The 23,144-nt window shown below is 39.7% G+C and overlaps 2 protein-coding genes across 4 annotated transcripts; both read right to left on the bottom strand.

Moving 5' to 3' along the window:
• Positions 1–657: 657 nt before the first annotated feature.
• Positions 658–10,477, bottom strand: LOC112044506 (procathepsin L). 2 transcript variants are annotated; one of them, XM_052885157.1, is made up of 7 exons: positions 10,319–10,477; positions 8,838–8,940; positions 7,852–8,081; positions 6,608–6,728; positions 4,591–4,796; positions 1,835–2,027; positions 658–1,025 (listed from the first exon to the last, which is right to left on the bottom strand). In XM_052885157.1, exons 2-7 carry the CDS (start codon positions 8,925–8,927, stop codon positions 819–821), a joined length of 1,047 nt encoding a protein of 348 aa, XP_052741117.1. In that variant the 5' UTR covers positions 8,928–8,940; positions 10,319–10,477; the 3' UTR covers positions 658–818. The 2 variants fall into 2 exon arrangements, with proteins under 2 accessions (XP_052741117.1, XP_052741118.1); XM_052885158.1 differs by having other exon boundaries at positions 8,838–8,964; positions 10,319–10,465.
• A 735-nt stretch (positions 10,478–11,212) lies between these two features.
• On the bottom strand, positions 11,213–22,925 carry LOC112044501 (cathepsin L). 2 transcript variants are annotated; one of them, XM_024080377.2, is made up of 7 exons: positions 22,710–22,925; positions 22,081–22,184; positions 21,254–21,456; positions 17,106–17,268; positions 15,038–15,243; positions 14,101–14,299; positions 11,213–11,560 (listed from the first exon to the last, which is right to left on the bottom strand). In XM_024080377.2, exons 2-7 carry the CDS (start codon positions 22,171–22,173, stop codon positions 11,399–11,401), a joined length of 1,026 nt encoding a protein of 341 aa, XP_023936145.2. In that variant the 5' UTR covers positions 22,174–22,184; positions 22,710–22,925; the 3' UTR covers positions 11,213–11,398. The 2 variants fall into 2 exon arrangements, with proteins under 2 accessions (XP_023936145.2, XP_052741119.1); XM_052885159.1 differs by lacking the exon at positions 22,710–22,925 and adding an exon at positions 22,396–22,419.
• Between the last annotated feature and the right edge of the window lie 219 nt (positions 22,926–23,144).

Raw genomic sequence — 23,144 nt, 5'->3', positions numbered from 1 at the left:
CCGTGTTTGGAAGTCGTTAGAACAGGCCTAAGTTGAGCAAAAAACAACGCTTAGCATTCAAAACAAATAATACTAAAAATACAATGTAAGTAAACACAAAATTGTGCATGTGTGCGCTGTGTGGACTATAATTCGGATCATTTTTTGCTGTGATTTTGTAAGGGGAACGCTACGGCGTGTACGGAATGAACCGTGAGGTAGAGGGTTTTTTTGTCGGATTTGGGTGACGTCGTATGGATTCGTAGGTTTTTTGGTTACGTCCCTACAAAATCACCGCAAAAAGTGAACCGATCCCTTAGATACATAGATAATAGGTGTCAAAGACCGATCCGAATTTAGCTCTACCACTGAGCACACATCACAGAGTTTTAGGATTTTCAGACAATTCTTTCCGCGGTTTAATAGAAACGGCTTTAATTAAAACGCCACTGGCTTGGCACGCCTTCAAAGGATCAGAAGCTAGCACAGTAGCACATACGGTGGCATTTTTCGCTTTTAGTTTATTTTTGTGATTTTGAAGTCGGTAGAATTTTTTTGTTAAAAAGATTTTTTCATTTACAAAATGTCAGTGTCGAGATGCGATATTACCTTCTCAGACTTGCAGGCGAATGGACAAAAACAGAACATGAAGATATCATTGGAAAGAAAAACCATGGATCCGAATGGATATATTACGACAGTTTTTATTATATAAAGAAAATGTAAAACGATGGTCTCATTAGGTATGTGTATGTATTTTTGGTATCTGCGCGGCACACGCCAGTCATCAAATGTAGGTAAATAATAATTATAAGCAATCAGTAAGTCATTGCTCTGTTTTAATTATTATTTATCATCGTTTGATGCCTAGTCATCATTCGATCGTAGAGGTAGGGGTAGGACGCGAAGCTGGCGATGCCGCAGTTGTTGTCTCTGTTGCGCGCCATCTTGCCGTAGCCCGCCTCGCCCCACGTCGTCCCCCACGAGTTCTTGATGAGCCAGTAGTCGCCTTCGCGCTCGTCCGTGCCGTAGCCCACCACCAGCACCTGCCGCACCACAACATTACGTCACGACACGTTCATACCCTGCTGACACCTACCTACACCTGAGCACCGCAGATAGGCGAGTGAATGTTTCCACGCCCGGTCCGAAATGCAGTCCATGGAATCCGGAACATTTTCCTCCAACATCACGTCTCCAGTCTGCAGACCGCAAACGGATTGACGCATTGTCAATCCGTTTGCGGTCTGCAGATTCTACCACGTCTCAGCTCCTTAGAGAAAAATGAAGAAGACGAGTGTACGCACAAGCTTCATCTTTGTTTTCAGCGAGATGTTAGGGTATAGATATGGCAATAATAGAGCCTGTTTATTATTATGAGTGACGGTGGATCCGAGGTAGGTAAACGAATTCTCCAAATGTGCACATTTCTGCATCATCGACGGCCAGGAGCGTCGTGTCATCTGCATATCGAAGGTTGTTTAATTGTACTCCACCAATGGGTACGCCTCCTTCCCACGCAGGGATGCATAAACCGCCCCTTAATTTTAAATAGGCCTTTTGATTGAAATTAATTTCCAATTATTCTAGGTATATCATTTTGTATTTACGGGTCAGACCAGGAACTCAATTTGGTTCAGTTCCTGGCCGGCCCTGACCAGGAAGTATTAGAAGATAGTCATTAAGTTGAAATAAAAGAAGTTCTCCATCCCAAGTTTTTTCTTCAAGCGACCCCTTCAGCGTCGAGACAGACATCTGGTCCACACCAGACATAGCAAGTGTGCTGGCGTGTACAATTATTATTCGAGACGTTCGTGCTGAAGGGGCAGGGTCGGCAGGGAGCGGGGGCACTCACCGAGTGTGTGACGGTAGTAGTGCACGTCGCGTTGTAGTACACGCCGCTCTTGTAGTCCTTGAAGTTGCCGTTGGCGTCGATGGCGGCGGCCACGGGCCCCACCTCCGCGACCGTTATCTGCAGCGCCGTCTCGTTGTCGGCGTTGACGTCAATGAATCCGTCGTCCCAGCCGTAAGTGCCATTTATGTCGTATCTGTCCATTATGATACTACAGTGCATACAAGGGATAAGCAAGTGGCGGCCACCGACCACGAGAGACTGTCAATGGGCTCTGCTTCAGGTGGCGGCGTTTATGGTCGGGGCGCTGCCAGTGCCAGCGGCTATCGTGGGCGATGACACTTGTAGTGTAGGGAGTGACCACTTATTTTTTTTTTCAAATTATCTTTTTACTATTTTACAGACTTGACTCGTACAGTGGCAGATAACTATCTAATTATAAAAAATTTAGAAACACCAATGTACAAACAAGCCTAATAAATAATGTTGTACACCTACGTACGAGGGCTGACAGTTATTGATTTATAACCACAGAATATATAAAACACTATATTTATAACGTAGGTACGACTTTATTACATTTTATTAAGTGACATTTTTAAATAAAAAATTAAGAAAATAATACACAACGGATGTCAAAAACATAAAAATAAAGGTAAGTAGGTACTTGCTAAATTAAAAAGCGAAAAATATTAAAATAACATCATTAAGTTCTACCTGCTGATCAGTTTGAACGCAGTGCTAACCCTATCAATAAATTAATTCAAGCCATTGAATATCATAAAGATTTACTTACTACGTTTTCAGGATGTTTTTTTTAGAAACGGTTTAAATAAACACGACACCGGCTTACTAGTACTGCCTTCAAACTGATCAGCAGGTAGAACATAAATATGTTATTTATCGCTTTTTAATTTAGTAAGTAGGTACGTCTTTATTTATTTATTTTTTTAATTTTTCAATTTGAAGTGTAATACATAAACGAGTAGGTACCAGCACCAGTGTAAAGTAGGTACTTTTATACAACCGATTTTACCCTACAATTTTTCCCCCAGTCTTTTTCGTAAATCCTTCTTTCCTGTTTAGACCTAGGTAAACGGATGAAGAGTTTCCATAACTGCGCTTCGTCTTTGCCGCCAGACCCTTAATGACAGTCACACCCATCTAGAGAAAAATCTCATCAATACAAATTAGTCAAGCTAAATCACAATGTAGCTGTAAACCGTTAAGGAGTTCCCCTTAACTGTTCTTCGTCTTTATCACCAGACCCCAACCCTCACCCAACAGTCACAGCCCATATTGATGGAAAGTTCTCATCGATGAAAGTTAATCAAGCCCAAACACAAGGTAACTGCTCAAAGCTTCAAGGAGTTCCCGCATCTGTATTTTGGCTCCATCTCCAGAGTTTCATTAGAAGTTTTAAGTTCCCTTCGATTTTTCCAGGACCCCATCATCTGATCCTGACATGATGACAATGGGATCACCTCAGGAGTGATACAAAAGCATAACCCTTGAAAAAATAAATGCAAATCGGTCCAGACGTCTCCGAGTAATCGCGTAACATGCATACAAAAAAAACCAGAAAGTGCGAGTGGAACTCGCATGACGAGGGTTCCGAACGTTGTCTTACTATCATGTGTACCTATTGGAATTGGAATCTGGCCTAAATTTCACTATCATATAGTAAGGAGTGAGCCACCAGCGGATCTCAGACTTGTAACCGATTCCAGTAGAGTTAAAGACGTCTTTTACGGTTAACCAATACTTCCCATTCTTCGCTCGTGTTGGCTCCCGGCTAATTAACTAACAATGCAATGGTCGGACTATACAAATAACTCACCCACTGAACTTCTGAATCACTTTCACTATTACACTTTACACTATCACTATATTATAACAAATGGAAGACAAGTATCCATTCCGAGATCGCGATTACAACTGAGCTACTCAACTCAACTAGCAGGCTACAGTGGGAGTAGGGCATCAGCGTGCCGGTCACCATACTGGACGCGATGCTATTGGACGAGAGTCACATTAACAACCTTTACCAGTCTTATTTATTTAAACAGTAAATAATTAAATCCCAATTACATGAAAACCTGACTCTAATATTATCACAATAATTAACGTAGATTTTGCTAACCGATCAAACAACTCACTCGCCGACATATATTTGAGATTCTCACGATGTGTCACAAGTGGTGCACTTTGAAAATTTATTATTTTTTGTGTTTTTCTTCTTGCTCCCCAAAAATGATCTTCATATTAAAAATAATCAGAGTTTCAAAGTTTTCTGGAAATCTTCAAATATAACACTAATTTGTGTATTTTTTTCAAAATTTTAGATAGGTATGTACAGAAGCAAAATACTCGTACAGTTTCGGAGAAAAAGGGAATGTCAATTTTCGTCTGTTTTGTTTAGATAACTTGAAAGCTATATAATTTAAAATTAATTATATCACACGTTGTAGTTTGCAAAAGGTTTTTTTTCAACTTTCCATCTTACCCCCATCGTCACAATAATTATTGATATGTTCCAGTACCTTCGGAAAAAACAGACGGACATTAAAAGATTTCCGTTTTTGTACTACGTACGTTCGAAACCCTAAAAATATACAGACGAATTGAGAACCCCCTACATTTTTGTTTCGAGATCGTGTATAGGTCTTATCATCGTACAGTTCATGAGAGCGAAGTGTCACCGGTGCACCAGTGCACTACGGGCCAGTGCACCAGTGTGCGAGACTCGCGGTCGTTACCTGCAGGGGCCATCTCTGGCCTCGTAGGGGTAGGTATCTTCGCTGTCGAGGCCCGCGTTTACGTACACGTACATGAACGCGCGGTTCGTGTCGCCGCACTTGCAGCCTTCGTTGCCGAACTTGGTCGAGCAGTCGACCAGATTCTGCGCCGACAGAGGCTCGATTTTATAGCCTTTCCGACGCACCTGGCCTTCCAACGCGCCCGCCTGCAACACGAATACATAGGGATTATTGCTCCGGTTTTAGTATTCCATACAAAATCAGGGCGGCATTGCATTGTTGCAAATGAATGCCCACCTGTGAGTCCACCGGGCATTCTACGAGCATTAGCTCTTATAGTCGCAATAAAGTGATGAGTTATTATATAGGCTATCAATTATCATTTATTTATTTACATTCAGAAATCAGACGCCCGCCCTTACAGTCCTTGTGTGAAACTAAAACCCGGTAGCAGGCACGTAATATTAAATAATTAAATAATAATAAATAAGATTACGGTCCTGGGCCAGGTTATGAAATACCGAGTAGGTATTTCTTTCTTTATAAATACCTAGGCAAAATACTAAATATTACCTACATATAGTAGATGGTCTGTGACCTACCTAATAAAATATTGCTTCTTGAATCTTCGAGTTACTTAAGCGATCATGCTCACAAGAGCCTTACAAAAAGCATATCCTTAAAGTCATGCCAAATCGACAAGAAAGCCAAAAGATTTCATGCTGGCAGTTGGAATATCAGTAGTAGTTAGTAACTTCTTATATTTCTCAATAGTTCTAGGTGTTTCTGTAGAAAGCTCCGGAAGGCGTGCATATCACCTAGCATTACGAGCTGTACTCAGTGGTAAGTGTGACATTGTATAGAATCTGATGATTTTGTTATACATATAGTTAGATATTATGTTATTAAAACGATAGACGTATTTAAAAGGAATGTGGTTGAAAATATCTGTAAATAAAATAAATATGACTAAATGCAGCAAGAACTAATATTAATTTCTTTGCAATAAGTTTTTATAAACCACCTCACATAGCGGGTTGATTATACTTAGACGTTGACGTCGTGTAAGATGTTGGCATAACTGCTACATCTGTAAGCAGTGAACTTCCTAAATTTAGTGAGATCATATATAATATGATGAAGTATTAGTTCGTGGAAGATGTCATCTTCGTCAACAGCTAATTCTCTAAATAGTCTCGTCGAATAAGACATACTATTGTGTTATAAAAAGTTTCATTTTAATTATCACATTGGCGGAATATTACAACTTGGTATAATACTATAATGTGACGTCACCAGGCGAAAACAGGTTCTCGATATAAAGCTTCGAGTGATGGTCAAGTACTTAAATAGCAGCGGTTTACCTAAAATAATACTTACCTCACTGGAAGCTTTAAGTAATTCCTGCCTGGTGATATATTGAGCCAATGAAGTATGGCCGCTCTCGGTGACTTAGGAAACTTCCCGAGCGCGACACCGCCAGGTGGCGCCACATAGCCAGACGTGACGTCAATAAAAGTACGAAAACTGGTATGAAATCGACGGAAACGGAAATGCTTCTCTCGATATAAAGCTTCCAGTGAGGTAAGTATTTTAATATGCGTTTTATTTCAGGTAAAACGCTGCTATTATTACGTTTGAGAACCTACACCTAGGCACCCTACGCCCTACGATTTTATTATTGTTTTGTGTAGCTGGTACTCCAGACTGACTTTCATCGATCACCCCCTCTCCCAAAAGAACCGTAGGTACCTACTGTTTAAGTTTATTACAAGTTTGGTTGAATGAATTCAGTAGTTTCGGTGTAATGCGCAACCAACAAAAAGACAGACAAAAAAACAAATAGGTACCTACATTATAATTAAAACAAGAAAAAAAATATCTATTATACCTACTGTACAGTAGGTACCTACCTATCGAACCTGTTCCAGTTTTATTATAAGTAGGTACAGATAATGATGTTATCGTTAGCAGTTGTCTACTGCCTACTCGTACACAGTAATCAGTGGGCACTCACAGCGGCGAAGGCCCAGCAGGACGCGCAGTCGCTCGTCTGGTCCTTGACGCTCGTGACGTAGCCCTCCGCCGCCCAGTCCTTGTGTCCCGGCAGGTCGCCCGCCGCCGGCGCCGCGCCGCGCCTGCCAGCAGGACAGAATGTTATTGGACCCCATTGTACCTACCTACTGTGTAATCATAGATTGTAGGTATGTTGTGACTGTCTGCTGTAAAAAATAGCAGTCTTAATCGCCAGGACCTTTCTGTACACCGCACCGAGTCAGCCGCATTCACTCTGTGAGTGAATCTGTCGACATTGCTACAGTCGCGTTTCTACAAATGTTTGTCGCTTTTTCATTTTTTTTCATGTTGAGTAAGTGTCGGTGATTCAGTTAGCGTTAAGGTTGGGAGTGTAGTTGCTAGAGCTGGAGTAGTGTGTGGTTGGGATGGGTGGCAGCTCTATCGAAACAGTTTCGAGAGAGCTGTTCCATGTAATTTGCTAATGACGGTAGATCTGTCTCTGTGGAGTCGTTATTGCGTACAAACTACGGTGCGCCCGTGATTTGTCGCAGAAACCGGTTTTGTAAAGTTTTTAACGGCCTAAGGGTCACTTTGGGACGGTGGGCAAACACTACACTAGCGTACCGCCTTCAGAGTGATCATAAAGAAGGTAGCACATACGATGTTATTTATCGCTTTTTAGTTTTTTTTTTTGTAATTTTGAGGTCGGTTCATTTTTTTGTTAAAAAGATTTTATTCTTCTGTTTTAAGTGTGTCCTAGCATTTAATTTTCATAAAAATCAGTTCAGTAATTTTGTGTTTAAATGAAAATAACGAAATTGCCCGTACAGTACGTAAGTAAGGGTTATGTTTAAACGTAAGTAAGGAGTATCTTGTGAGTTAGGATATCGTTATAATATAATAGGTGACATTAAAAAAGAACAACACGACGACTATGACACGCTATAAACTCGAGTTGAAAAAAAAAATATTTTTCGAATATTGGATTGGGTATCAAATTCATCAAGAGGATTTTAAAATGGTATATATATCATGGCAATTTAAAAAAAAGAACGTACAATTAGAAAAACGTTATTTATTAATCGCTATACAAAATTTAAGTGCGAGCAGGTCAGGCAGCCCACCTATTGCAAATTATTTACACCCAGAAACATTTAATTGAACATTTTTCCTTCGCTAGTTTTATAAGACAACAATAATAAAGACAGAGAGCCGCATCGAGCCGCAGCTAGTCACTGCGTATACCTCAAGGGGCGGGCGGGCCGCTGGCGCCGCGCGTGCGGCTGGAACCCGTTCATGCGGCTCGCGAAGTCCGCGGGCGCGAGGTCGGAGTACTTGTTGAGGCCCGTGCGGTAGGACTCGAGGCCCAGCGCGTACCGCTGGTTGTGGCGCGCCACGGCGAGCCGATTGTTCTCGAAGGCCTCGCGCGCGCGGGCCTCCTCCGCCACGCTACCGTATCGCGCGTCGTGCTGCAGCTGCGGACAGTCAAATAGACAGTGGCAGAGTTACCAACTCTCCAAAATATTTATCCCTAAATTTTGTGTCCCCCTAAAAATATAAATTTATAATAATTTAGAAATAATATGCTGTAATATGTTTCAAAAGTCTATATTTAATACAGACCAAATATTACGTCTTTATCTGAAGATTCAGATTTTTTTGAAATCATACATGTTGACAATGAATAAATTTAACAATTTTTTTTATTCGATGAAAATTGCCGCCAGTCGCCTCAGAGTGGTTATAGAATAACGTAATAAGTAGCTAGGTCAAGAAAGAAATATTAAAATTATCATCAATTTAAAAATATTAATAAAATAAATCCCTGAAAATAGCCCTAAAAATTTCAGACCCCTAAAAAATCCCATTTCACTTATTTTCCCCCTAAATCTGGGGGGGGTTTTCCCCTAAGTTGGGAACCCTGGACAGTGGTAAGCCAGCCCCGTACCGCTCAGTAGTGTTCAGACGAGCTCTGAGTGACAGCACTGCCGCCAGTGTTTCTACACCGAGCAGAGCGCTGTGTGCCACCGCAGTTGGGTACTGGCCCAAAGATGACGACACCGTACTAACAACCATACATTGGCGTCCCATCCTTGACTGTAAAGGTAAGTACACTGCTGATCCATAGGTAGGTACCAGTATACACAAAAGCTGATGTACGATGGATAATTTCTAATGTGAAATGACGAGAATCGTCTGACGTCTAGTATACAAGTATTTATGACAGAGACCTTAAAGGCGGTCCACTCTTCGTTCAGCAGTTGTAGCGGCGAGGCGCGCGCGCCCGCCAGCAGGCACAGCAACACGACACTCCACATCATGACTTTCTGGTGCCTGGTGAAAAGAACCGGTCTGTTTCTGAAATGTGGAAGGACCAAGGAAAGCTTCTAATTTATAAACACATACCTAGTTTTTAACGATCGCCTCCCTAGCATGGACGTACCTATGTTGTACTTCTGGGCAATATCACTTTATTGTCAACGAGACAACACAACCTACTTACTGAAATCCTACGTAAGGTTTATACTACGAGTAGGTACCTATCTCTAAAAGTATTTTTAGTTTAAAACAAAAATGGAACAGGGCTGGACACTTGTCAAGATATAAAGATAAGAGATGGACTTACCAAACAACTAAATGGCAAGGCCTAATTGGCAAAAGAAATGTAGGAAGACAGAAAAAGAGATGGGTCGATGACATAATAAAAACAGCAGGAAAAAACTGGATGCATATGACCAAAGATAGGGAAAAATGGAAAAAGATGGAGGAGGCTTTTACCCATAGGGGGCCACATAACAAAATAACAGAATTACTTTAAAATTTATTGTTAACATATTATGTATTGTAAAACTGTTAAGTGGAAATAAAGCTATAATAATAATACATCTATCTATTATGTAAAATTCTCGTGTCGCGGTGTTCGAACTTGAACTCCTCCGAAACGGCTCGACCGATTTTTGTGATCCTTAGCGTGATTGTCGGCCAACTAAACTAAAAAGCGAAAAATAACATCATAATATGTTCTACCTGCTGATCAGTATGAAGTCGGTGCTTAGCCGGTGTTGTCTTAATTTAAGCCATTTCTGACAGGACCACATGAAACAACATTGTCTGCAAAATAAAGATATGCTCACATGGCTTGAATTAATACATCACCGGCTTAGCACCGCCTTCATACTGATCAGCAGGTAGAACATATTATGATGTTATTTTTCGCTTTTTAGTTTAGTGGGTACGTTTTTAGGTTTTGAAGTCGGTTGTATTTTTTTTTATTAAAATTTTTTAAAAATTGGTATACGTCGGTAGGTACAAAAAAAAATACTGAAAATAATGTCATTCAAGATTTTTCAAAATTCTACTCCTAAATGATTAAAAAAGGGGTTCAAGTTTTTTAAAATATATAAATCGTTGATGTTTTGAGTAAGTACCTAACACTTTTGTAAAATGATTAGTGGACTATTTATTAAACATGGGAATGAAATAGGGGTTGAAAGTTTACATCCATTTCCATGCGGACGAAGTCGCGGGCGCTTGCTAGTCAAAACATAATTATTGTAAAAATAGGATGCATTCCAAAATTTAAGTGCCCTTCGACGGCGGCATCAAAATATATTCCTGCAAATTTTTATGTCAAAGATTTATATCTTTGACATAAAACGTCTCTGATTCTTGGAACTTAAACACAAAATCATAACAGAATATGAGCCCCTACCTTACGTCTTTGTCTCACCCAAGTCGCTATTTGGTGAACTGAAAATTATAGTACCAAATAAATGCTTCGACCTCCGACCAGCGCTCGACACCAGAGTTCAATAATGTTAATGTGATCGATTTTGAACAAGGAAGTCACATAAAAATGAGGAAAGCTGAATCGGATTTCATTATCCTCTAACCGAATTAAAATTAGCGCGTCGAACAAAAATATTGTGACTGTGGCGAGTTGGCAACCCACCTGTATGTTATCCTCATACGAGACTCGACAGGCACTGGTACTTCCTCATAGCCTCGGACTCGACTCTGGCTAAATAATTTGGTTTAATTAAAATATATGTTTCTTGAAGAAAGAAACATTTATTTATTGCACAAAAGAATAATATATTTTATGGATGTTTTATTTTATTTTAGAGAATTTGTTTAATTTCAGTAATCAAAATGTCAGACCCTTATGAGGGAAGAACAGAACACATACAATTAGTGAAACAAAACTAATTATATCACTAAAAAAATAAAATACAGTTGAAATACAGTAGTGTAATCTCAAAAGCAAGCTAAGTAAGCAGTCACAAAAATATTAAGATTATTATTTATGAATATTTCGGTATACGCAGAGTACACGAAGACATAGCTGTGCGTCCGGTCATCATCATCTACATATTCTGATACTCATAATCGACATAATATACTGATTTCTTTCTTTCTATACTGATCCTAAAAGTATGTAAATTTTTTATCCCAAGCCCGCTGACTCACATTGTAAAAGCGCGGTGGGCCTAAGCTTCATAATTTCATAGCTCCTATACGAAGAGTGGCCTTTATTAACCATGCTTTAAAATAGCTTGCTAAATGCTAATAACTGTGGTCTGGATAAACAAAATAAAACAGTTCATTTTAAATACAATAAACGTCTTTATTTATTATTTAGCTTACATCAAATTCATTAACCCTACCAAGTATCACACGAATTGAGAAGTTAAAAATGTATTTTATAATAAAATTCTCTTTACTTATATGTAGTCATAAGAGCTAAAAGTATAATGCGCCGAGTGCAGTAGGCTCCACGCGAGTGCTCCGCCTACACCAGCGGGTAGGAGGCGGAGGAGGCGATGCCGCAGCTGTTGTTGCGGTTGCGCGCCATCTTGATGTAGCCCAGCTCGCCCCACGTGCGCCCCCACGAGTTCTTCACCAGCCAGTAGTCGCCGCCCTGCTCGTCCGAGCCGTAGCCCACCACCAGCACCTGCGGGGGACGTGGTCAATGTCGTGACTAACGTGCCGTACTCTAAACGGGTCAGCGTCGCCGACGGACACTTGGATCTAGAGAATGTGCAGAATATACCGGCAGACACTTCTATTACTTTGTATCATAGTGGACCGGTATAAAATTAGTTGGATCCAAATGAAGGATAAATATTTCTTAGAAAAGTAACAAAAATTATCACTTAAAATAAATATGATCGTGACTTTTGAGCGCACGGTTAATTAGGGGGAAAAAAAAGATTGTGGATTAAGGGGCCCCTTTAGTCCGGGGCTCCCGTATCGTTGGTACGGCTGACAGCGGTAGCTACGCCCCCCGGCGCCCACAGATCGTACGCATCGCATCAAACGAATTGTAGTATTTTTTGTATAGAAATGGGGGCTGAAAGTTGCATTTGTTTAAATCGGTATGTGTACTGCCAGGGAAATACGAAAAATAATGTAATTTTAGAATTTTCAAAATACTATCTCTAAAAAGGGTTAAAAAGGGTTTGAAGAATTTTCAATATAAATCGTTCATGCTTTGAGTTATATTTTTGTGAAATAATTAACGGACTAATTATTACACTAATATTATAAAGGCGAAAGTTTGTGCGTTTAAGTATGTTTGTTCCTCCTTTACGCTGTGGCTGCTGAAACGATTTGACTAAAATTTGAAATAGATATAGATTTTATTCTGCGATAACATATATGCTACTATTATCCCGTGGGATTTGTGATAAACAGAATTTGACGCGAACGGAGTCGCGGGCGTCCGTTAATGTAAAATAAAACATGCGAAAATACAAAGTAAAGGGGGTGAATTAGGGGTTGAAAACTTACATCAAGTTTGACGCGGACAAGTCGCGGGCGTCCATTAGTAAATAAATAGAATCGTTGCGATCGTGTGGATGGCAATGCCTGGACTTGCCGACCAGTGGCACAACTGCACCGACTGAGCCCTAGCGAAATCTTTGAATGGGCCCCGAAAAATCGGCCTATACTTATTTTCTAGAGTCATTTTGAGCCTACGAGCCCATGTGGGGCCGCGCCATATCATTGCCAATTCTGCCCAGCAACAATTACACCATTGCTATCATAATCCAAATAATGTGGTTTTGTATTATGTACAATAGCGTTTGGAATAACCGCACGGCAACTGTATCTCGGGGAAAATAAATTTATAATTACAATTTCAAATATGTTATCCTTTGCATTAAATTGTAAATGACGTGCGCTCACTTGGAAAACATTATACTTTATTTGTCATACCTACTACAGATATATTCATAACATTTGCCCGCTTTGAAAATTAAAAAATATATTAATTTTTAAATATTATGTAGGTACCTACCTAAATTCTATCATATTATAATGATATTAACTGTTTTTACTATTGTTATCAGTAAAAAGTAAATTTTATAGAGATAGTAAAAAATCTTTGCTGTAGTGTATTTTTTTTCAATCGTTCTTTAATAATTCCGGAGTACAATAATACTGAAGTAGGTAACTTACTTCCTACTTAATAAATAAAAGATGTATCTGTTATTTATTAAAATTATTTACTAATTTGGTTCAGAACATATTGAGTGAGTCATGTTCGTTCACTTTGTCACATCACTATTTTTGATTCAATAAAAAATGGTATCAGTGGAGATCGCAGAATTCATTATTCGGCTATAGTACAAAGTAATATCAACAATATCATTAGTCAATCAAAAGCGACTTCAAAAATGCGACAAGCGAAAAATGTATAAGCGACTCTTTATCCCGAAAAAAATGTATGGTTATGGCGGTATTTGTGAATAATCGCACAACAGTGTGCGTCATGTCACAGTGCGTCATTGGTTCAGCTCGAGGATAATGCCGACCGATAATTATCATTATAACATATCCCTGAACTGTTCGCTGCTGCAGCTATAGCTGGTGCGCCGCGCGGGCTCCTGGGGCGCAAGTTTCGGCTCGAGCTATCAAATATCAAAAATCTTTCAACATTTTTTTTTGTTAATTATATTATGGTTTGTTTTTTTAACTTCAACTGACATTTATTTTAAATTATAACTATCATATATTTTATTACTTATTGACATAATTTCAATCCCTTTCTTAAACTTAATTTATGATAAACTTGATTTTGACATTTCAATTATTATTGTAACTTTTTGGTAAATGTTCTTGATTTTGACATTTTAATCAATATTGTAAATTCAACATATGCTTAGATTTAAGTATACTTTTTACTTATTAATTTTTTATTTAATTGATTATTTAGCTTATATTATACTTTAAGTTTGTAACGGGAGTCAGCAGTTCTGTGAATGCCCGTAAAAGATGGTCTAAGAATTTGTAATGGGAAGTCTAAGAATTTTGTAACTGATTTGTGTTAAATGTTTCTCTACTGTAATTTTTGGCATTTCCAATAAATAAATAGAAATCGTCAGTAACAGTCCGGAGGTGGGAAGTTACTCTCGTGCCTCAGAGAACACGGCCGGCTGTCACTGTGGGGACGAGACACAGACTGACGGTGACGTCAGCGGCACTCACGCCGTGGTCGAGGTTGGAGGAGGAGCAGCCGTCGTCGTAGTAGACGCCGGCGGAGTAGAGCTGGAAGGACTCCTGGCTGGCGTCGATGGCCACGGCCACGGGCCCCACGGTGGCCACCGCCTTCTGCAGCGCCTCCTCGTCGCCCTCGGGGATGTCCACGAAGCCGGCGTCGTCAGCGCCGCTGTTCTTGGGGTTGTATCTGCATCGAAAACCAAAAACTCTAATATTTCCAATAGGCTTATAGTTCATAAGAACTTTTGAAATATCTGACTATTTGTGACTTTACACGGTTCGGAAGGCAGTTACAGGCGTCTGTGAGCCTAGTATGCCATCCAACGACGCATCCTCCTGAAGACAAATATCGCTATTTTCATGTGTTAGGACGAAAGCGACGGGACTGGAACTACGCCGCCGCCATAGGTTGACATTTTGTCTATTTCTCTACAAGAAATAATATATCGTTGGTCGCATGCTAGACACACAGGGAGAGACATACGAGTAGGTAATCGAAACTGCACAGCTTACGGCATCGACGTACCGTCGCCTGTCTGTGGTGGCGAAGTTATATATGTACTCTTATGTGGCACCGTAGAATTGTCAATACCGTTCGTTTATAATCTAGCTCGCGAGATTGTGAACTGTCGATAGATTGTATATTACATACATACGAGTAGGTACTCCTAAGAGAACTTACGTGGCTCAGAAACCAATGGTTAGGTAAAGCTGGGTACCGAATAAAAACACGTTAAATTGTAAGCAGTATGTTGCGATGAATAATCTATCGACAATTTACAATCTCGCGAGATAGATTATAAACTAACGATATTTTATTTTAAATTTATAAATTGTTGAAAATTCAATATCAAAGGTACAGTAAAACATCCTGTCAAGGAAGTCGTCACTGACGTATTCGGCGTCGGGTTATCTGGGTGGTCACCTGCACTTGTCGTCGGTCGCCTCGTAGGGGTAGGACTTCTCGGTGTCGATGCCGTGGTTGTCGCGGATGTACTTGAAGGCGTTGTCCATGAGGCCGCCGTTGCAGCCGTTGTTGCCGTAGGCGCTGGAGCAGTCCACCAGGTTCTGCTCCGACAGCGACACCAGCGCGCCGCTCTTGCGGAAGTGCTGCCCCTCCAGCGCGCCCGTCTGCACACGACACGCGCCTCGCTCTATGTCTGATGCTCAACCGTTGGACGTGTCGAGACCAATGTCAACTACTAGCTCCGCGGTCCCGGCGGATCTCCCGATTGCGTAACAATACAATGATAAAATAAAGCCATGACACTAACAAATTTTAAGAAATTAAATATCACGTCTCTCAAACGATGGAGGAAAAACATCGCGAAGAAACGCGTGTGAAGTCTGCCAATAATCCGCATAATAAGCCAGCGTGGTGGACTATTGGCCTATCCCTCTTATTTTGAGAAGAGACTCGAGCTCAGCAGCACTTAGCATACTTAAATATTGTCTACAATGATGAAATGTGTAGTGTAAAAACTATATATAATGTTGTGTGTAAAACTATATAAATGTGGAGTAGCTAAATTCGGATCACTTTTTGCGGTTATTTTGTAGGCAAGTATAAAATCTTTGCCTTATTATCATAATTAATGATCATCTGCTGGTACACTCAGTAGTCTAAATGATTGTTACAATATTTATAAGATCGTATTGCAGACGGAAGTGGGTGACAGCTGCCTCGCGACGTGCTGTCGGCGGTCCCCGTCAAGGCGAGTACGTGAACAAATAGCTTGCAAAGCAAAACGTTCAGTTCCGCGCCGAATATTGAATACGAACAACGCAAATGCGTCTAATTAACTTTGCGGCGGTTTACTACTGAGTCATCGCACGCGTCAGCATCCGATTAAGTAGGTACATTCGATCTGCTAACAGTGAAAAATGATCATCTGGAATTTGCCTATAATACTCGTGTTACTGCATTTATGATACGCATGACTGTCCGCGCAGAATGAGATGTTTTAGAAGTACAAACATTAAAACATTAAGTATGCTGCGAGCATAGGCGACTAATTCAAAGAAGGGCACAAAACATTCTAAAGTGATTGTACAACCATGCATCCGTCGTTGACATGTGCCTCTATAGTTTAGTTTGGATGACAAACCAATGCCTTATCTATACTAATATTATAAATCTGAAGAGTTTGTTTGCTTAAACCCGCTAATCTCAGGAACTACTGGTCCGATTTGAATTCTTTCAGTGTTAGATAGCCCATTTATCGAGGAAGGCTATATAATTGTTATCCCCGCATTCCTACGGGACGGGAACCACGCGGGCGAGACCGCGCGGCGTTATCAATATACCTTGTTAACAAGAAGAGTGTGGTATTGCTGAGTAATGTCTGTCGGTACGTACTCGCATCGGGTGACCGCAGCCGCAGTAGATGTATGCCGCAGCTGCGCAAACAGATGCGTATCCGATACGCCGGCACCCGACATCGCTGTATGTCTATGATGACTTACCTCGTACATGCACGACTTAGGTACGTAGCCCGCATGTTTGTCTCTACATTAATCATCGATTCCACAGAAGTGGGTTAATATGAGTAATTGTATCGCTTTTGTTTTTGATGGGTACATTGTTTGGCAATTTATTTATATTTGATAATGAGTATCTACGGTCACGAGGTCGCCGTGAGCTCATTACATATGAATGCAAGACGAACTTTAGGCTTGGGTTTGTCCAAATAAGTCTATATTAATAAGTTTGTCTTTGTATTAATTACTAGCTAACTCCGCGCGATTTCACCTCGTTCCTGTTTTAGTACTCTAGTAATAACTTCGAACACACCACTGGATGGAAGGTCTACTCTAGTGGTAACTTTGTGCACATCACTGAATGGGAGGTCTAATCTAGTAATAACTTTAGAAACACCAATCGATGGGAGGTCTAGTGTAGTAATAACTGTGTACACACCACTCGATGAGAGGTCTACTGTAGCAATAAGTTTGTGCACACGACTGGACGGGAGGTCTCCTGTAGTACTCACCGTGCTGAAGGCCCAGCAGGAGCCGCACTTGCCCTGGTCCTTGACGTCGGTGACGGCGCCCTGCGGCCGCCAGTCCACGTGCTCCGGCATCTCCACGTTGGCGGGGGCGATGAAGGTCACGCCGCGCTCGGACGACGCCCTGCCGTACAGGCCCTTGTTGTGTCTGGTGAAGGTCACGTTGTAACTAATTATTATTGACTTTGTTACACATTTCACCATAAATGTGACTTTTTTAACAATAGTAAATAGAGCTGTGGGACTTGTTTTTTTATTTAGAACCGTAGGCATCTTTATCTGCTCCCATCAAATCCTCAGGTCTTCGTCCTTACATGGCGAAGGGTTTAGGGCCCCTTAGCTGCTCCAAATGGCCCAGAGTGATCATGTTTGACTCGTCACTCGTTACACGATCACTATCAGATCAGATGTCAATGATACCATAAACGGCTTAACTAGCTCTCCGAGACACGGGGAGCACCACCAATGCCCCAACTTTAGGCTGCTACTACTGAGAATTTTTCGAGAAATAAGAAGAGCCCAATATTTCATAGTCCGATTCGGTGCACGAACTCTAGATCCAATGACGCATAAGTAAGCAGTGCACAAACAAGACAGTCCATCGTTTTTCTCGCCACATCGCAAGTAAATATTTACATATTATTATCAGCTATTGTAAACAAAATATATGGCAGATACAAAATATTTTTTTTGGGTTTATCTCTAAAAGAGACGCAAGTTTGGCGTAGAGATAGGAAGGTTTGTAAACAGTTCGACGAATCCGCTGTCCGCGTCCAGTATTCCGCTTATCTCCGTATGACCGGTTCGACAAACAAGAACAATTCGCCAGATACCAGATACGAGTCCAAAATATTATGTTAGTAGTAATAGGTATTGTTTGTTTATTTTCCTTTAGCGATGGTTTGCCCGCTTCGCGTATTGCAAGTCATTATTAATACTCGTAATGTAGATAAAAAACCGGTTAAGTGCGAGTCAGTCTCACGCACGAAAGGTTCTGTGACTTCCGTACGGCCAAAAAAATATGTATGGAGACCCATTAGTTTCATTTTATAATTATTTACTTTTAAAGTGACAACAACAATAACAATATTCTGTGAATATTTCAAGCGTCTTTCACCGTTTCCGTTATCAATATCGAGCAAAAACGAACAAAACATTCACGGTCGATGTATGGGAGCCCATTGATTATTTATTTTATTCTATTTACTAGTATTTGTTGTTCAAGCGGCAACGATGGCATCATCTATGAACATTTCAACCGTTTAAGTGTCACGGTTCATGAGATATAGCCTGGTGACAGACGGGCGGACGGACAGCGGAATCTTAGTAATAGGGTCCCGTTTAACCCTTTCGGCACGGAACCCTAAAAATACGAAGCGTGGCGTGAGTCAAGTTCAAGGCTCACGTCACCGCCCGGCACAGCGCTTGCATATCCCACGATAAACCATACTTTAAGGGAATAAAGTAACATGAAATATTGAAGTATCTTTGACTATTCAAATATTACTTCGTAGTTTTTCATTTCAGTGAAAAAAACGCATCATTATTATGGGTAATAATGATGGATTCCTTTTAAGCATGGATATAGATATAGAATGAGCATAATCATAATCACGTCGGGGTCACCAATATCGCCATGGAGGTTTTATAAGGTTTTGCTATACTTGAATGAGGCGGTGTTGTTGATTTGTATATTTATTATTTCACTGAATTATATATAGTAAAGGAATATAAAATAAAAGGACTATGAAAGTGATGATGCGGTGTGGAATGGAGAACTGGTAAAGATGTAATGTGTGGGCGAAACAATATCTCCATGCATGCGCGGTCGAGGGAATTCTAAATATGAAATGAATCTGGAATGTGAATGTAGATGTAGATGTAGATGGCCTAACCTAAAGTGGGCGAACGAAAGAGTCCGTTCGCCACACGTTAATATCTAATGTGCTTTTTTGTTTGCTAGAGGTAACCACTGAAAGCTGTGATGTGAATGAAAAGCCTCTCTTTGGGATATTAAATGAAATATTAAAAATCTTGGTATTTCATTTCTATGGTTAACGAGTTATATTTTATAGCGTGAATAAAGTCCTTGTTTTTATTTAAATTTTAAAATTGACCATCTTCCTTCCACGATAATTCAGTAGAACCACAGTAGAAGTGGGTATAGTGTGATGTGTTATTGTTAGTGAAGACTAAGCAGTATCTATTCACAGGGACATTAATAGTTTTATCAGAAATAGTTGTCATTAAACGTGGCTATTAAAGGGCCACAAGTCAAGATAATGACAAGGAAGGAATAGAAATCGGGGTCGCAGTCTCGCTGCGGCCGAGCGGGGGCCTCTGACCCGGGGGCCTATTTGCGGAGCGACGCGCCTTATCACTGTATGCTACGTCTTTACTATTCGATTATATTGTTGTTATTGGGTTATAGCCTACTAGCAGGCACCTCGTGGATTTACTCGCGTAGTTTCCGTTTACGTGGGAACAACATACAATTTAGCCTAACTTGTCTCACAAAGTCGTAAGGAAACTTGCAACTTGAGAATTTTCTTAATTCTCTACGTGTGTTGTAGTCTGCCAATCCACATTGGGCCAGCGTAGACTACCACGCTGGCCCAATGCGGATTAAGAAAATTCTCAGGTATGCAGGTTTCCTCACGATGAAAACTTTACCGTTTTGAGACACGTGAATAAAATGCACATAACTGAAAAGTTGAAGGTGCATGCCCCGGACCGGATTTGACCGGCCTCCGGAATCGGAGACAGAGGTCATATCCACTGGGCTATCACGGCTTATGGTTTGTTATTAAGTAACATCAAAATCAATCAACGGTTTTTATATTTTCACCAAGTAAAAAATTAAATATGGTATATTTTATCTCCGTGTTCCCATGGGTACGAAATACGCTGGTGCAACCACGGGTGTGTGCTAATTAGTCTCGCGACTCGTGGCCTTAGCCAATTAATTATTGTGTGGAACGTAGGCAAAGATAACAGCAGAACGTGTACACAGTAAAAATATGTTATTATTTGGTCAAACGCGCGGTAAATGACGCTCAACGGTTCCCATAATCGATAACAGTAACGACGCGATTAACTTCAACAAACAGAACTAATCACAACACTGCAATCTCTATTTTATAAACATGCCAGTTAAAGGACAATTAGTGGCAGTTATTTTATTTTTAATTACAGTATCAGCAATAAAAATATTATTATTGATATTTATATATCGATAGGTAACAAGTTAATGACTGTCTTTAACACGAAGAAAAGATGCAATCTTAAAATATAGAAGTGCAGTAACCTGGGTAAGGTTCAATAGTACTAAACTGTATAGGTTATTATTAATCACCAGTGCTCTCTACTGCTACAAAGCTAAAAATAATAATCTATGCAAAACATCTGGTTCTCCTATTGATCTTGAGAGCCCAAGGATTGATAGTAAGCTCCAGAGTGAGATACATTCTCACAATATATGCTGACTACTTTCTGGTTTCTTTATGTGAGAATGTGAGTTTCTTAATCAAACAGTCAAGGTAAAACTTTTAAAGGTATCGGTTGAAGCTTCAACCTTCACTATAAATCTGTAGTTTAACATGATTATGGGAGCAATACCTCATCAGACAGACATCGTCTCTGTTGGTTCAGGTGCTGCCAACTGTTGTTGTTTGAGGTAAAACCAGTGATTCACTGGAAATACACAAATACCTATTGTCCGCCCCCGCCGTCAGATTTCAGAATAAACGCCCCCTATTTACTTACAAATTGTGGCCATCTGTTGTTCTAGGGAAATATAGAATTCTTTCTGACAAATCTTTTTATGTATGTATAATTGTGATGAAACAAAGCCTATATGTTGTAGCAAATTTAGCTTAATTTTTAGACTATAGAGATAAATGTGATCAGGCTGACAAACAAAACTTAAAAAAATATTTTTTTGTGTCCTGCTATTTTCTTTTTGCTGCCATTCTATGTGGTAGTAATTTTATTTGCTGGCTAGACACTCTTTTATCCTCTCCCCATAATAAAGGAGAAGAAACTCAATGTATCTCAATAAGCATACAAATACAACCAATTTTTTTCAAGAATCGTCTATCTCTTGTTTGATTTGTCTTAATGATAGCACTCACTTGGCAGTCCGGTTGAAGCCGTTCATGGTGTGGATGAACTCGTGGTGCAGCATGTCGGCGTACTTGTTGGGCGCCAGGCGGTACGTCACCAGCCCCTGCGCGTACCGCTGGTTGTGGCGCGCCACCTTGTGCCGGTTCTCCGCGAAGATCTTCATGCGGAAGCGCTCCTCCGTCTCGCTCTCATATGTCTTGCGGTGCTCCAGCTGTGCACATACTCATGAATTATAATCTGGCAAGTTTGTTGATAACACTCCCATGATATGCGAGCGACAGGGGGAAAGACTGTGCGGGAGTGAACTCGTACGTGCGGGGAAGTGACGTGCATGAGTCGTGGGTTTTTCATCCATCGCTACACGTCCAATACAAGATTCTAATTGATGTGCTACAATCAGGGCAATTTTTTAAGCTTTCTTGAAATACCAAACAAGTCATTTGTTAAAATAAAACTCTTTCAAGTTAGTGGATAAAATATAATGAGCATAACATAATAAGAATAGTATCTATAAAAAAAAATCTCACTTAAAATTACTTTGAGTGAAGAATAATAAAGAACTTAAGAAATAATGGCTGATAGACTATATTTTGATTTGTTTAATTTACAATTTTGTAATAAACAGTAATAGCACCAAAGTGTAATTTGTAAATGTCATTTTTGTGAGATCATTAGCATTTATAGTATTGATTGTATGCTGTTCTTTAATTACAAAAAGCCAATACTTACTATTTTGCTCATTGTTTGATGTGCTATAGTTTGACAACTTGCATATTTTATGCTTTTTATGTTGCAGAATATGTCTCCAATAAATAATTTAGTTATATAGGCTTACCTTGAAGGTATTCCATTCTTCACGAATGAGATCAAAGAAGTTGACTGCACTCACTGCAGCCACCATCAGCGCCAGAACCAGGAGACTCCTCATGTTGTGGCTTCCTTGAATGAAAATGTATAAATATTACTTTTATGATTTGTTGATTTACCTATTTAACTACTTGTTAGCTATTTTACCAGACCAGTTTTTTAATATAATATTTAATACACTTATTTTATATAATATATAATATACATATAAACTGATTATAGAGGTAAAGTTTGTTTTGTGGGTTCGTCAAAACAAAAACATTCAAAACTTTGAAGTACTTACCTACCTGTAGTTTTGATTAATTATGTAAATTCAAGCCTTTTATTTTCTTAACAAGTTCATTAATTAATCTCCGCAATAAAAAAATCAAGGCAATCCGAACAAAGGAATCAGATGTTACCCTCTATGTCTATACTCGAACGACTGTGCTCATGCAATCATAATAAAACAAATACAAAGATGAACTTTGATTTATTTGAATCGTAAAGTCGTAAGTAGGTATGATAATATTTTGTACTTAACTTTAACATAATGCTTGAAAGCAACTAAGTACGCAATAATTGATGAGTTTACAATTAAAAGGAAATCTAACTTACCTTTCTATGTTCGTTCAAATAATTTTAATATAGCTATTTTATTTTTAGCAATAACTTGAGTTTATTAATTATTTGTTAATATTTCAACTCTCGGGCGGGTGCTCGTAACTCAATTATTGCACAAAAACACTATGAGTTATTCTTTGACTATGTAGCACAAAATATCTAACAAACTGAGTGAAAATTCGCCCACAACCAATTTTTATAATCCTTTCCTGTTTCTCTGTCTACGACCACTTCCACAGACCACAAATGAAGCAGACCTCTGACTCAGAACAAAGCTTTGTGCTGGTTAGAAATTTTGTATGTGTGTATAAAAATGTCATTCATAAATTTCTCGGACCTCTCTTTTACACTTGGGAAAAAATTAAATGTGGGGGGAAAGTCCTATCTCTTTCTAATTCAACACATGCATATAAATCGTAGTAAAATTAG

Source organism: Bicyclus anynana, chromosome 13, assembly GCF_947172395.1.
Source record: "Bicyclus anynana chromosome 13, ilBicAnyn1.1, whole genome shotgun sequence".
Lineage (NCBI taxonomy): Eukaryota > Metazoa > Arthropoda > Insecta > Lepidoptera > Nymphalidae > Bicyclus > Bicyclus anynana.
The sequence above is the reverse complement of the archived record's forward strand: the minus strand, read 5'-3'. Positions and strand labels throughout refer to the sequence as shown.

Excerpts from the sequence above, each read along its gene's own strand:
- LOC112044506 (XM_052885157.1), bottom strand. The coding sequence starts at position 8,927 with ATGATGTGGAGTGTCGTGTTGCTGTGCCTGCTGGCGGGCGCGCGCGCC. Across the intron at positions 8,082-8,837 it reads AAGAGTGGACCGCCTTTAAG|CTGCAGCACGACGCGCGATA; the intron begins GTCTCTGTCATA and ends GACTGTCCGCAG. Across the intron at positions 2,028-4,590 it reads GCCAGAGATGGCCCCTGCAG|ATACGACATAAATGGCACTT; the intron begins GTAACGACCGCG and ends CATAATGGACAG.
- LOC112044501 (XM_024080377.2), bottom strand. The coding sequence starts at position 22,173 with ATGAGGAGTCTCCTGGTTCTGGCGCTGATGGTGGCTGCAGTGAGTGCA. Across the intron at positions 21,457-22,080 it reads AAGAATGGAATACCTTCAAG|CTGGAGCACCGCAAGACATA; the intron begins GTAAGCCTATAT and ends GTATGTGCACAG. Across the intron at positions 15,244-17,105 it reads CCTGCTGGGCCTTCAGCACG|ACGGGCGCGCTGGAGGGGCA; the intron begins GTGAGTACTACA and ends TGTCGTGTGCAG.